Genomic DNA, 12665 nt, shown 5'->3' with positions numbered 1-12665 from the left:
TGCTCCATTGTAGGTATTCCTGCACATGTAAACAACTTTACCTAAGACCGGATAAAAATAAGTGGTAGAAAACCAACCAAAAACTATCCTACTGAGTCTGAATATCTAATAATATAAACATACAAATAGCTCAAGCTATCTCAAGTCGAGCCATCGATAGGGCTCGAGCCAACTCGGCTCGTGGCCCATCTGAGCTCGTAAGGCTTGAGAGAAAAGCTCAAGTCGAGGACTTGAGACAACTCGACTCGTCGACCACACTATGTAAATCTTTCTCCCTCACCATTCTTATACGATAACAGATATGAAAGTACAGTAACTTGTGAGTTCAATCTGCTACAAATCTTAATCTCATTGAGCACCATTACTAAACATGATCACTATTCAATGGGTATACAATGACTTCATATTGGCAGGGTCTGCAGGGAGCGTTGAACACTAGGTAAGACCTAATGTTACTCGACAGATCGTTACAGTAATGCTCAATCTTTGGGAGCAACTTTACGTATATATACTAGGGGCTTCTCTCTAGTATCCGTGGAGATTCATCAATTTTGACGTTTCCCATACAAAACGTTGCGTAAAAGGCATTAATAGAATCAAGGGAGGTTGCATGATAACAAGCTACCAATTACTTGCTTGGCTGCCGAGTGTCACTTTAATTGAAGAGATATGTATATCCGCGCAACCAGAGTCCTCCCCAGACCCTTATGCTTTTAAATTCCCCAAACGGGGTACCCCACGCTTATTCTCAGCGCCCGGTCCATGTCTTGTTCGCATCAAACATGATTGGGATATGGGGTTGAGTGGAATTTCACAAACATAAACCTCAATCATTACTATAGTTTTCTGCCATGCGATAATGTTTTTTGTAGCCAGGTCTTTTTACAACTTACTCGGGCTAAGTGTAAAAGCCCGTGCAAAGGGTGTTAGGTAGGGTCTTCAATTTGCCTTGGCGGGCTTGGCCGGTCTATGGACTTTTCCGGCCCGGGTATACCCATTGGGAAGCCTAGCAACGGAAAGTGCAAGGGTTGCGTCTTTTTGAGACCAGAGTAATCAGGTATTAATAGGTGAGACAGGTATTTCAGCATCGCATCCAGTAAAGGTCCTCGAAGTGAGGATCAAGTCAGGATCAAGATCAAGATCAAGTGAGAATGGAGGTTGTGATTGGCCGACCGGCTAAATTCGATTTGATCTTGGTTGGGCTTTTGGACCTGAAAAAAGTCGGATCAAAACTTAGGATCAAGATCAAATTTCACCCCTCGCCAAAATTTGCGTGTGGACAACCCTTACCCTGGAAATTTGATTTGATCTCGTTGCTACTACAGTATGGGTACTCAAAGTGGACTCCAAAAGTCGAAGCTCTCATTAGTTGCAGAGCACACTTAATTTTGATGTTGATCCTGACTTGATCTCCACTTTGAGGACCGTTAATGCTAGCTCAAAACGCCGTATGTTGAAATCTTTCTGGTACAACATTTTATCAAACTGCTCTTGCTTTGAAGCATTTCTCTGAGTCAATATCTTTCCTGGTTTTGTATCTGCCTACCAGCCATTGCCCGCAAAAGCCGAAACCATGCGTCCCGTTGGAAAATAATCCTACGGTGTATTGGTTTATGCTTTCTTTGGTTTTCGGTTCCGGAATTACATTATCGCGTATCAAGGGAAAACTGGCCATAAACCGAGTCACAAATCACACGCAGGCAACTACAACCGAACTTTAGGGAGGTCAGTATGGGCCTGAACGACATCCAGGCATGCGGAGATTGCCGACATGCAGTGAGATATATTTTCGCTTATCTGGCTCCCGATCCCGCCGATCTCGCCTATCTGGTTTTCGATCTCTTGACAGGGTTGGCTGGAACCTTTTTGGTTACCTTGGCGCCAAGACTGTCGTCACACGCGGATAGCCAAAACGACCCATCCTCACGGGCGAGGGAGCAGGCTCGAGAACACCTAGGCTCAACACATATAGCATTCCGATGCTATATATATCTATAAATGATTTTATAGCCGAACACCCCGAGCCTTTGCCGGTAGAGCATCCATAAATCATCCCTCTACCGGGTATGGTGCGCCCACTCTTAAAGGTAGCGGCTCGCGACGAAATGTCAATGGTTGATAACTTTGCAACGGAAAATGGTAAAAAAAAAAGCGGAATGATAGAACTCTAGTACTAGTGATGAAGTTTAGTTCTATCATTACAGATTCTTGATATCTGTCTGGATTGTAAAGTTAACAGAGGTTGAAATTGTGTATTTTTGTATGTAAAAAGCGCCAAGACTGAGCAAAGTGGAACAGTATTATACCCATTTACCGCAAAATGTCAGGAATAACGAATCGAACTGGACTGGGAATACTGGGCTTTAGATTGGTCAAATGAGTGTTGAGCCTCAATCCGACAGACCCAAAGCGTAGCTCTTGGTCATCTTGACTAAGGGGTAAGTGGTATTCCAGCCCAGTCCGATTCGTTATTCCTGAGATTCTGCGGTATACCCCCTCAAAGGTGAATTGCGGCAGGAATACAGCAAAGTGGCTAGGAATAAGCCCTCTCATTGGCCTTGGAGTTCACCTTGCAGCCACTTCCAGATAGCGCCGTGTCACCTTTAAGAGTGTGCGCACTATCTTTATTTCTAACGAGTAGTCCCAAAATTCAGGCTCTAGTATGCAAATTCAAGAACCTCTTCCAGATGATCGTAGGCCCCCTCAACCCTCGAAATCTTTCATTACGGGGTTTGGAATTAGAATGGACTCTCTAAGCTCCGATACTTGCATAATTATGGTGACAGTCTATGACAATTAATGCAATAGAGGATGTCAAAGAATCCTCAATATGTAAATGAAGTGCAGTAAGCATGTTCTTAGTATAAGGAGGGGACATCCGCAGGAGGGTAAGTAAGCTACGAGGACAGGAGGGAACTGTACTAGTATAAGTCTTGGCATATGCCAACAATGTTCGTTAAGCGAGGTTAAAGAGCGGAGGACAGTTCCTCCCTCGTAAGATCCTCCCTCGTAAGATCACCATCAAAAGAAGTTACCATCAAAGTGCCAAGTACGTGTAACTTCATTAAGGTCCACATAAATCGGATATAGTAACTTTTCAAATTTGTTTCGATTACACGCGATGTCAAAGGTATCGAGGATTTGAAGGTTTTGTTATACTCGTTAGACTTCCCGGCCCCGAGTCCTAGTGATGCACACGAGGTCTCGAGACTTTGTTTTCTTAAACAATACGAGAGAAGAAGAGACCTGTAGTTGGGCAAGGCAATTAGTCTCGAGACTCAATTCAGGCAGCCTCGAGACGTCTCGAAACAATGTAAAATGTTGAGGAGTGGAGTATTTTCCAGGCGGAGGGTCTGATACATAGATTGATACATGTACAAACTCAAGAATACATCCCAACCCTAACCCTAACCCTAATTCTAATCTGTATTCTACAAGGCCTCATTACTTGGCGTCAAGTTGAAACTTATCTCTAGAGGTGGAGTTGTGGTCTCGAGACTTTGCGCGAGACCTACCCTAGGTCTCTGTAGCCACAAGACCCTCTCTTCTCAGATGCAAGACAGGCAGAATGCCGGTCTACACCCCGTTTCTTCAAAATTTTAGGTTGCGTTTTGAGGGCTGGGTAAAAACATGGCCAGACTTGTAGAGGCGGTAGTGTCGAGATTGGTTCCTTCCTCCCGCTCGCCCAATTTCTTTACACTTGTATACGTCTTCCCGACCGCTACTCTACGCGTGGGGTGGTTTCACACACCCATCATAACCTCAAAATTTCTCGTCCCGTTACCCACATCGTTCCACGGCCATTAGCGATGTTGTCCGCACTTTATTCAGCAGGTACAGCAGTTGACCGAGCTCCCTAATGATAACCTCCAGTGCAAATCAAATCACCAGCAAGTGATAATCGTTTGGTCGTGTCGTACATCGCTTTTGAATCAACTGGTTAGCCATATACTCAGACAAGGTTACGATATCAGCTGTAGGGCTCTGTGAGAAACAGGGGCCGTTTGAATTTCGCCTGGCCGGCAATGATCAGGTTCCATATGCTTGGCAGGGCTTGGCGGCATTGATCAGTGCATATCCTTGGCGTCCCGTCAGACAAAGAAACGAGTGATAGTCACGATAAGGAGATTCTCGCCAAGCGGTAGATATTTTATATAGAGGGCAACAGGTACGTTTCGACTAGTTCAAGAAAATTTATATACACGTCCTCACCATTAATATAATTTCGTTGATCGCGCGTATCTGATCGAGGGATGAGGGGGTAGCGACCTATAACAGACCTCATCTAATGATGCATGTAGTCTTGGTAGTAACTACGTGTAGTGCGCTTTGAAAAGAGTGAAACATCTCAGACGATCTTTTTGTATATAAACCTACGTAAGCCGCCCTCGAGAGTGATCCGACATAAGCTATCCCGATGATGAAGACCTCCAAACAGGCAGTCAAAACCATACCTAATCGTCTACCATCCAGGCATCCCCCCGACATCCCCGTAGAAGACTAAGGATGACAGAAGCCCAATCCCAGCACCCGCGGAGTCACCTACACACCCCCAGCGAACTATTCGCAAATCGAGTGATACACTATGACGTGCCCGACACCTCCGTGTAGTCGGGTGGATAGTGGAGATACTGATACCTCCCCGGACCCGGGTACAGAATTGCCGCTTTCGGGGGGAAGGGGGTGTAGGTTGATGGTCCGGCAGAGGCGAGGGTCCGGGTAGTAGTTTGAAGGAAGTGACAGGTTAAGGGACCCGGTGGAGTGTAGCGTGGCGCGCCGGCTCTGGTGGTCTTGGTGTCCTCTTACGTGGCCTGGGTTATAGCTTTGTCACCACAGGGCAAGGTGTTTTATGGCCGTGGTAAGAGTAGTTTACTATAAACCGGATGTCTTCTGCATATAATCTGGATGTATACCTCCACATCATATCTTAGTTCGGGGGTTTGATCGGAGGAAATATGGGGCAGACTCTGGAACGTATTATACCGTCTTAAGCTTGGAATTGATCCGGTCAAAGTTGCATTCCGCCAGTGTACTTATTCCAGAGCCTTAATTACAGTACGATACCCGATTAGGATCTTTGGCCGTGGATTGGCTAAGTACCAATAAGCACAGCATGACCTTAGCCGATCAGATCATGCCTATGTAATTATTGGCGCTGATTCTCTCACTAATATTAGTATGAAAAAGGAACTCCGACCTTGCGTAATTGCTCGATCTAAGTTTGAAGTACTAGAGTAACCTAACTACTAGTTGCGCGGTTGGGAATAGGGTGGCTTTCTGTAATGCCTCTCCTATGGTAGTAGCTCGCAGAAAATCAATCCTTCTTTATCTCTAGTTCCATCTCACGGCGAAAAATCTTCGGCTAGCTGCGCGCCGGGCGTAACTAGTAAAGACGGGGTTTTTCAGGTGGGTAAAGCTATGCTGGAAGCTCTCGCCCGCCGTATTTCCCCTAAATCTAAATTATCATACACCGTCTTGAGATCGAAATCTCGTCTAGAACAAGGCGTTTAAAACCCTCTCCCTCCTCCGAATTCACGAAGAAGCAAAGTGAAACTAATCATAAATCGATCCACCCCTTCGCAATCGTCTCCGGCCTACGAATCACTGGAGAAAAGAAAACTTGTGTTTTGCTAGTGGACACCTCTCTTTCGATCCGTCCTTCCGATATCTCTAGCGAGGTTTGTCTATCGTGGGAGTGGTTTTAATGGAGATGGATATATGTCTTGGCGGGCCGGGACTCGGTGCCGCTAGTGGGAGTTGGGAGTAAGGATGTCGCTTGAGCCCCACCCTCGCATACATCTTGGCGAAAATATTCCCAATCCTAAAGGTCAATGCCTCACTGGAAAAGGGAAGTACGCAAAAACTGGATCATATGTTCGTCTTTATACATTTTCAAGATTATCACGGTTGTACTAATTTCATCTCGCTAAAATCAAACCGCAGGCCTGTTACTTGATGTTTTCACTGAGCTTAAGAGTGAAATTCTTCCTGAGTTTTGTTTAATAAGCGGTAATTAAATTTAAGTAAATCGGTTAAGGCTTTATTGATTTCCAAAGCTAATCCTGGATGTGAAGAGCGCCACGGCTCCGGATTGAAATATTAATATTGGACCCATTTATCGCCCTAAAAGTAACTTGAGCAGTTGTGGCAGAGGTACAGGAAAGTGGCTCGAGTTAGGTCCTCTAAGTGGCCCAAACTCTCCTTCCAGCCACAATGTTTCCACCACTCAGGGCGCACCATACGTGTCTTCGACGAAGCTAATATGTAACTGAAGTGACCTACCCCGCTCAGCGCCCTGAAGACTTTAGTTGTTTACCTCATTTACACCATTCTCTTATTCGAATACCTTTATTCACAGCGATCATGGCAGATGACGGTCAAACAATATTGAGCAGAAAGCGCACATACGAAGAGCGAAACTCACCCGGACCCGAGGACAATACGTCTAAGCTCAAGCGGGTTTGTTCGATTACCGAGCCAGGGTCCTCCTCCGAGGAGGGCGTCACAGGAAATGAGTCATGGCCAGCATCTTCGGCTCCAGCTATGTCGACGGCAAAGCCAAGGTCGAAGTTAACATGCTTCCGGATCAGTGGCATTCCCGTAAAATGGAATAAGGATGACCTACTTCTCGCCCTCAGGAGCTTTGATCCTGATTTCAATGACGCTCGCAAGCTCTCACTCTTTCCAGCTTGCAGCGGTCGTACTCAGACAGCTCTACTTCGACTAGATCCGCTCATGTGTTCTGAATACTTTCGGCGCATCGACTCCACGCAGGAGCAATACGAGTTGATTGAGGGTGATCCTGATATTTATCTAGTTATTGACAAGCACCTCCTTGGTTTAACACCTCTCAACACTCCCGGTGACGATGCTATTGTAGAGTAAGTTACACGCAAAGCCTCGATAAAAGTGCTTTCTATGTATATGTGCTAATTATGAGCGTCTTACAGCGTGGTAGCAGTAACAGGTCTAGCCGGCCATGCTTTTGGATCCTGGTGTAGTCGAAAGACTGGTTGCATGTGGTTACAGGATCTTCTACCGACTGATCTTGATAATATGCGGGTCATGACCTATGGTTATAACTCTAGTCTGACCAGAGATATAGTCAACCACACCTTTGTTGATTATAGAAGAAGCTTCATACGTGCATTGATGGACGCGAGGAGTGAAAATGAGGTAAATACTCAACAGAGAAGTAATTAAATATGCGGAATGATGATACTAATTGCTGTAGTCGAGGCCGATTATATTCATTGGGCATAGTATGGGTGGGATCTTAATTCTCCAAGTAAGCTATATGCATAATTTCATCAACTTATTTCCTACCCACACTATGCTCATTGATGATAGGTACTCCTCCAAGCCAAGGCAGGAACTCAGTACAGATGTTTGTTTGATTCCACGAGGGCCATCAGCTTCTTCGCAACTCCACATCAAGGCCTTCATGTCAAAGAGCTCCTGGAAATGGTGCACGATACAGCATCCGGACCGACGTCTAAGATCGAATTCATCAAACAGCTTAAAGAAGGCTCGAGCTTTCTCGATAGTCAACGGGAGGATATCAGCAGTCTTTGGGAGTCCTCATCCGATATTGAAATTGCTACGTTCTATGAAACCAAGAAGACGCCGACTGTAAGTAAGGTAGGTTTAATTGAAACAAAGCCTATGATATACCACACGTTAATATTAACATTTGTATCGAAGAGTTCCTCGGACGCTTGGACTAGAGATGGCGAGAATGTTCAGATGGTAAATCGAAACTCTGCAATGCTCTTTTGGCCGTTTGAACACAGGATCCCCGTCGAATCCGATCATACAGATATTGTGAAGTTCCCTGCGCGGGGAAATAGTACATACGGTTCGGTTGTAGCCCATATGACTAAATGCATGAAGCGTCTCAAAGATGCTAGTGGTGAGTAGCGGTTGAGTCAAAACATATATATGCGAGGGGTTAGGTTACTAAAATAATCGTTATATTTAAGAACAAGACAGAGGAGCGGCAGCGAAAAACTGTATGTAACAAAGGCGGCAATTCATTTTCACGCACCTGATTTGCTAAATATAGATGTTTCTATCTATTATGTACTGGAATACACTTCTTCTGAACTCTCTGCAATATGATTGGTCGAGAGCGACAGGGGTGTGTAGTAAGCACGACACATCAACTTCGTGTCTTTGGTGCAGTTACCCTACCCGATTTTATTCAGTTACCCTGCCTATTTTGAGATGGTTACCCTACCCGATTAGTGTGGTTACCTTGCCTGCTCTGAGCCGTTACCCTACCTTTTTTGTGCGTTACCCTACCTTTTTTGAGCGTTACCCTGCCTGCTCAGGGCCGTTACCCTGCCTATTTTCTTGCCAAGCCCAAACCCTAACCCTGACCTTACCCATGAGACCAGCCCAATCAACGGAACCCTTTATGATTAAATAATAAATATAGCTATTTAGTAGTCAAATGTGAGCAGAATAGGCCAGTGAGACGAACAGTAGTTGGCTGGGGGTGCGAATTGGGAGAGGGAAGACCAGTAAGAGGGGGAGAGGAGGTGCCAGTGCGGTGGAGGAACAGTGAAGGGAGCTGGAATATATCAGAGCTGGCACTGGAGCCGGTACTGGAGCTGGCAATGGAGCTGGCGCCGGAGCTGGCATATAGTGGAGCGGGCACCGGAAGGGGCATTGGAGCCGGCATTGGAGCTGGGACAGGAGTTGGCATCGAGGCGAACGTCGGAGTAGTCACTCGAGCGGTCACCAGAGTGGACACAAGAGCGGGAACACGAGCAGGAACACGAGCGGGAACAGGGGTGGGCATAAGAGCGGGCACAGGAGTGGGCGTTAGAGCTGGTACCGGAGCTGGCACCGGAGGGGGCACCGGAGCGGGTACCGGAGCTGCCATCGGAGCGGGCATCAGAGCTGGCACTGGAGCTGGAAGCGAAGCGGGCACTGGAGCTTGCAGAGAAGTGGGCACTGGAGCTTGCAGAGAAGCGGGCACTCTAGCTGGCATGTATCTGAGTTGGCACTGGAGCCGGCATCTAATGGAGCTGGCACTGGAGCGGGTATTAGAGATGGCATTGGGGCGGCCCCGGCTAGAGCTGGCATATATTTGAGCCGACACCGAAGCTGACACTGGGGCTGACCTTGATTTTAGCTCGCACCGGATCGGGCATTAGAGCTGGCACTGGACCTGGCATTGAAAATCGGAAATAGATCTCCAGAGCAAGATTTAGGCATTTATGCGACATGGCCGGGAAAACAGACCATGGGACGGCTAAGACAAAATTACCTAATTACTAGAGGTGCCTAGATACTACACATAGGTGGGAGAGAAGAGGACCTCGCGGTCGCGAGGTGGCGCACCCCTAGTATGTAGTACAAGCTGAGCAACAAAGAATCCTGGACTGGTTCTGTTCGGAAGATACAGCAAAAAGACATGCTGACATATCGGATAAGCGGAGTGACGGGATCGGGGAATGGGCTTTGAAGACTCCTGAGTTCTGTCGGTGGTTGGGAGGAGACTCAGCTGGCTTATCCTCTTTGCTTTGGGTTGCCGGTATTGGTGAGTTCAGCTAATTTCCCATATCCTCTACTTCCGTAATAATATTAACTGAAGACCTTGTAGCCGGATCAGGCAAAACGTATTTCAGGTATGAAAACCTCTCGTTTCAAATTATGTTGGTTCAACCTAATTTTAACTTTCTCCACAGCTCAGTAGTGGTCGATCATCTATTGGAAAGCTTTGAAGCCTCGGCTAGTGTCGGAGTTTCGTACATTTATTTTGACTATAAACAGAGGGACCGCCAAAAGCCTGTTCATACCCTTTCGAGCATTATTAAACAGCTAGCGGGTCGACTACCCGAACTTCCCAGTCCTCTGAAGGACCTATACGAGAGGTATAGGTCAAAAGGAGTACCGCAATTTCACGAACTGCGTTCCTCATTATTGGCGTTGGCAAAGCTATTCACCCGTTCGTTTATAGTTTTGGATGCCCTGGATGAATGTGATCAGAAGGAGCAAAGGGAGGCGTTACTTCCTTTGTTTCACCAATTGAGTATCAATGGTATCAAGGTCTTGGTGACAAGTCGGCCACATCCAATCGACATTAAGGATTCATTTAGGGATGTGCCCTGTATCAATTACATAGCGCAAGATGAAGATATCAAAGCATACATCAAAACCAGAATCGACATGATCCCTCAGGCGAAGACTCTGATCAGGGGTAACAAGATCGAAGATCAACTTTTTTCAGATCTTATCAACGCTGCGAATGGAGTATATGTGCAATTTCTAATTTATTTTCTCTCGAATTTAAATTCTGATAGGTAGCCAGGATATTATTCGTTAGTCTCAATGTCGACTTTCTTTGTCAGCAGCCGACTAGACACGATGTACTAGCGGAGCTCATGAAGATTCAAACCTCGGGAGATCAAGAAACAAGAATGGATAGGACCTACGACAGAATAATGACGAGCATCCGCGCTCAGAACCCCCGATCTGTTGAACTTGGCATCAAGATTCTCACATGGCTCGTGGCAGCCCGTCGTGTTCTCACGCTCCGGGAGCTCCAAACCGCAGTTGCAATCAAGCTGGGCCACAACGAATTTGACGAAGACCGTATGCCTCCTCCAGCAATCATACTTGACATATGTTGTGGCCTTGCCATGATAGACGAGATGAGCAAGGAAATTCGTTTGACACATTTCACTGTACACCAGTATTTGCTCAAGGTGGGAATAGTTGCCGATGATATGCATCAAATAATTGCTCGGGCATGTTTGACTTTTCTTTCCTTCGATATTCCTGAGATCGAGTTGGAAGTGATAGGTGGTAAAACTATTCTGATACTGAGCTACTTCTCCTATCTGCAACGCATTGAGCGTTATCCCCTACTAGAATATATTGCTCATAGTCTATCGTACCACGTCACCTTCGATGAGACAAAGACCCTCTCATATGTCCGCGAGTTTCTCTCTGAAACTAAACGCGCCACTCTATACCTCCAGATGCTCAATGTTCTTCGTACGAATAGTAGGAAGGTTATGGGGCGTTCGATAGGCTGGATAGGCCTTTCCCGAATTCAAATAGCAGCAATGGTGGGGCACCGTGCGATGGTAGAGGAGATACTCCTCAAGGACTCAACATCTGTCGAATTCAAAGACCACGATGGACACACGCTGTTGCATATAGCAGCCGAGTGCGGACACGAAGCTGTCGCACGTTTTTCCTTGAGGCGGGTGCAAACATTGAGGCGGAGAGTACCAATGGGAGTAGGCCATTGGATATGGCGGTATTAGCGGGGAAGAAATCGCTTGTTCGCATCCTCTGCGAGCATAACGCCGAAATAGCTTACTGGGGAAGAGACTGTGCCTCACTTTTGTATGGCTTATATTTCCGCGACAAAGATATTTTACGTATTTTGATTGAGTATGGGGCAAACTCTAAGGATGGCAATGACTCCTATGTGCTTTACAATGCGGTTGTTAGCGGGGATAAAGAGATTGTCGGGTACTTTCTTGATATAGGTGTCGATATTAACTCGCACGACCGTGAGGGAATTACCTCGCTGCATTTTGCAGCAAAAAGACCTGGGGCGAATGGAAAGTTCGCCAGCTACCTGATCGAGAAGGGGGCAAATATAGAAGCCTTGGACAATAACAACCGCACTCCTTTACATATAGCCGCGTCTAAGGGTAATAGACATGTTGTACAGGTTCTGGTCGATGCTGGTGCAAACATTAATCACCGGGACAAGGGCGGTATCACACCGCTACACGAGGCCGTAGTTTCCGGTGCCGGTGCGGAATCCGTTGTGGAATACCTGCTGTCGAAGGGATGCGAAATTGATTCCCAAGACTCCGATGGGCGGACGGCATTGCATAGGGTAACGCCTCTCGCACAGTTAACTTCGTCCAGAACTATTTTGACATTACTTGTCGAACGTGGCACCAATCTTAAGTTAAGTGACAATGATGGTGATACACCGCTCCTTTGGGCTGCAAAGGCTTCTTGCTTTCCTGCTGTAGAAATCTTACTCCTGCATGGCGCGGACCACAACGCTCAAAACAACTTACTACATACATCACTTCATTGGGCGGCTGGACATGATGATGAAGCGATGATTGGCATGTTATTAAGCCACGGCGCCAGCCATCGAGCTCTGGACTACCAGCAATTCACTCCGCTTCACTGGGCAGCATTTTCTGGTAGCGAGGCTGCTGCAAAGGTGTTACTAGAAGCAGGTGCTGATGTTACCTCTGGACAGATTCAGAGACAGTCACCTCTCGATGTGGTCGAGGCGGTGTTGAATGAACTTCTACGCTGCCAGGACCCGCCCCGCGGCAAAAGCAAAAGTTTCTTGAAATCAGAGAACTCCAACATAGCCTCCGAATCAATATCTACATCCCTGTGGGAAAGTAGACACGTGCCCGGGCTGCAGAAGACTCATTATCTCAGGGGACACTCTCTTGACAGGTCGAAACTTGAGCGAACTAGGGATCTCTTCATAGCAGCGAAGGAGCGCCAATTACCCACCACCGCTCGGAGCCCACTACCCAGTGCCGTGAGGGCAATCACACAGAACGTCGAAGAGGCAGGATAATTCTGAAGGTCGGGATAATTCGTTGGATATAGTGATGAAAGCGGCGAAGTAATAGATACATGGCCGCATATTTCAT

General features: G+C 46.7%; 3 protein-coding genes across 3 annotated transcripts; 2 read left to right on the top strand and 1 right to left on the bottom strand.

Annotated features, from left to right (window-relative positions):
• Positions 1–6363: 6363 nt before the first annotated feature.
• H6S33_007097 (uncharacterized protein) lies at positions 6364–7920 on the top strand (the record flags this gene model as incomplete). Its single annotated transcript, XM_044838441.1, has 5 exons — positions 6364–6881; positions 6951–7176; positions 7235–7288; positions 7351–7632; positions 7705–7920. 5 exons carry the CDS (start codon positions 6364–6366, stop codon positions 7918–7920), a joined length of 1296 nt encoding a protein of 431 aa, XP_044689261.1.
• A 524-nt stretch (positions 7921–8444) lies between these two features.
• Positions 8445–8890, bottom strand: H6S33_007096 (uncharacterized protein; the record flags this gene model as incomplete). Its single annotated transcript, XM_044838440.1, has 2 exons — positions 8445–8575; positions 8611–8890. The coding sequence occupies 2 exons, from the start codon at positions 8888–8890 to the stop codon at positions 8445–8447; spliced, it is 411 nt and encodes a 136-aa protein (XP_044689260.1).
• A 773-nt stretch (positions 8891–9663) lies between these two features.
• On the top strand, positions 9664–12589 carry H6S33_007095 (uncharacterized protein; the record flags this gene model as incomplete). Its single annotated transcript, XM_044838439.1, has 3 exons — positions 9664–10263; positions 10314–11208; positions 11286–12589. 3 exons carry the CDS (start codon positions 9664–9666, stop codon positions 12587–12589), a joined length of 2799 nt encoding a protein of 932 aa, XP_044689259.1.
• Positions 12590–12665: the final 76 nt, after the last annotated feature.

The sequence above is a fragment of the Morchella sextelata genome (assembly GCF_020137385.1).
Source record: "Morchella sextelata strain SCLS chromosome Unknown scls_22, whole genome shotgun sequence".
In the NCBI taxonomy this organism is placed as follows: Eukaryota; Fungi; Ascomycota; class Pezizomycetes; order Pezizales; family Morchellaceae; genus Morchella; species Morchella sextelata.
The sequence above is the reverse complement of the archived record's forward strand: the minus strand, read 5'-3'. Positions and strand labels throughout refer to the sequence as shown.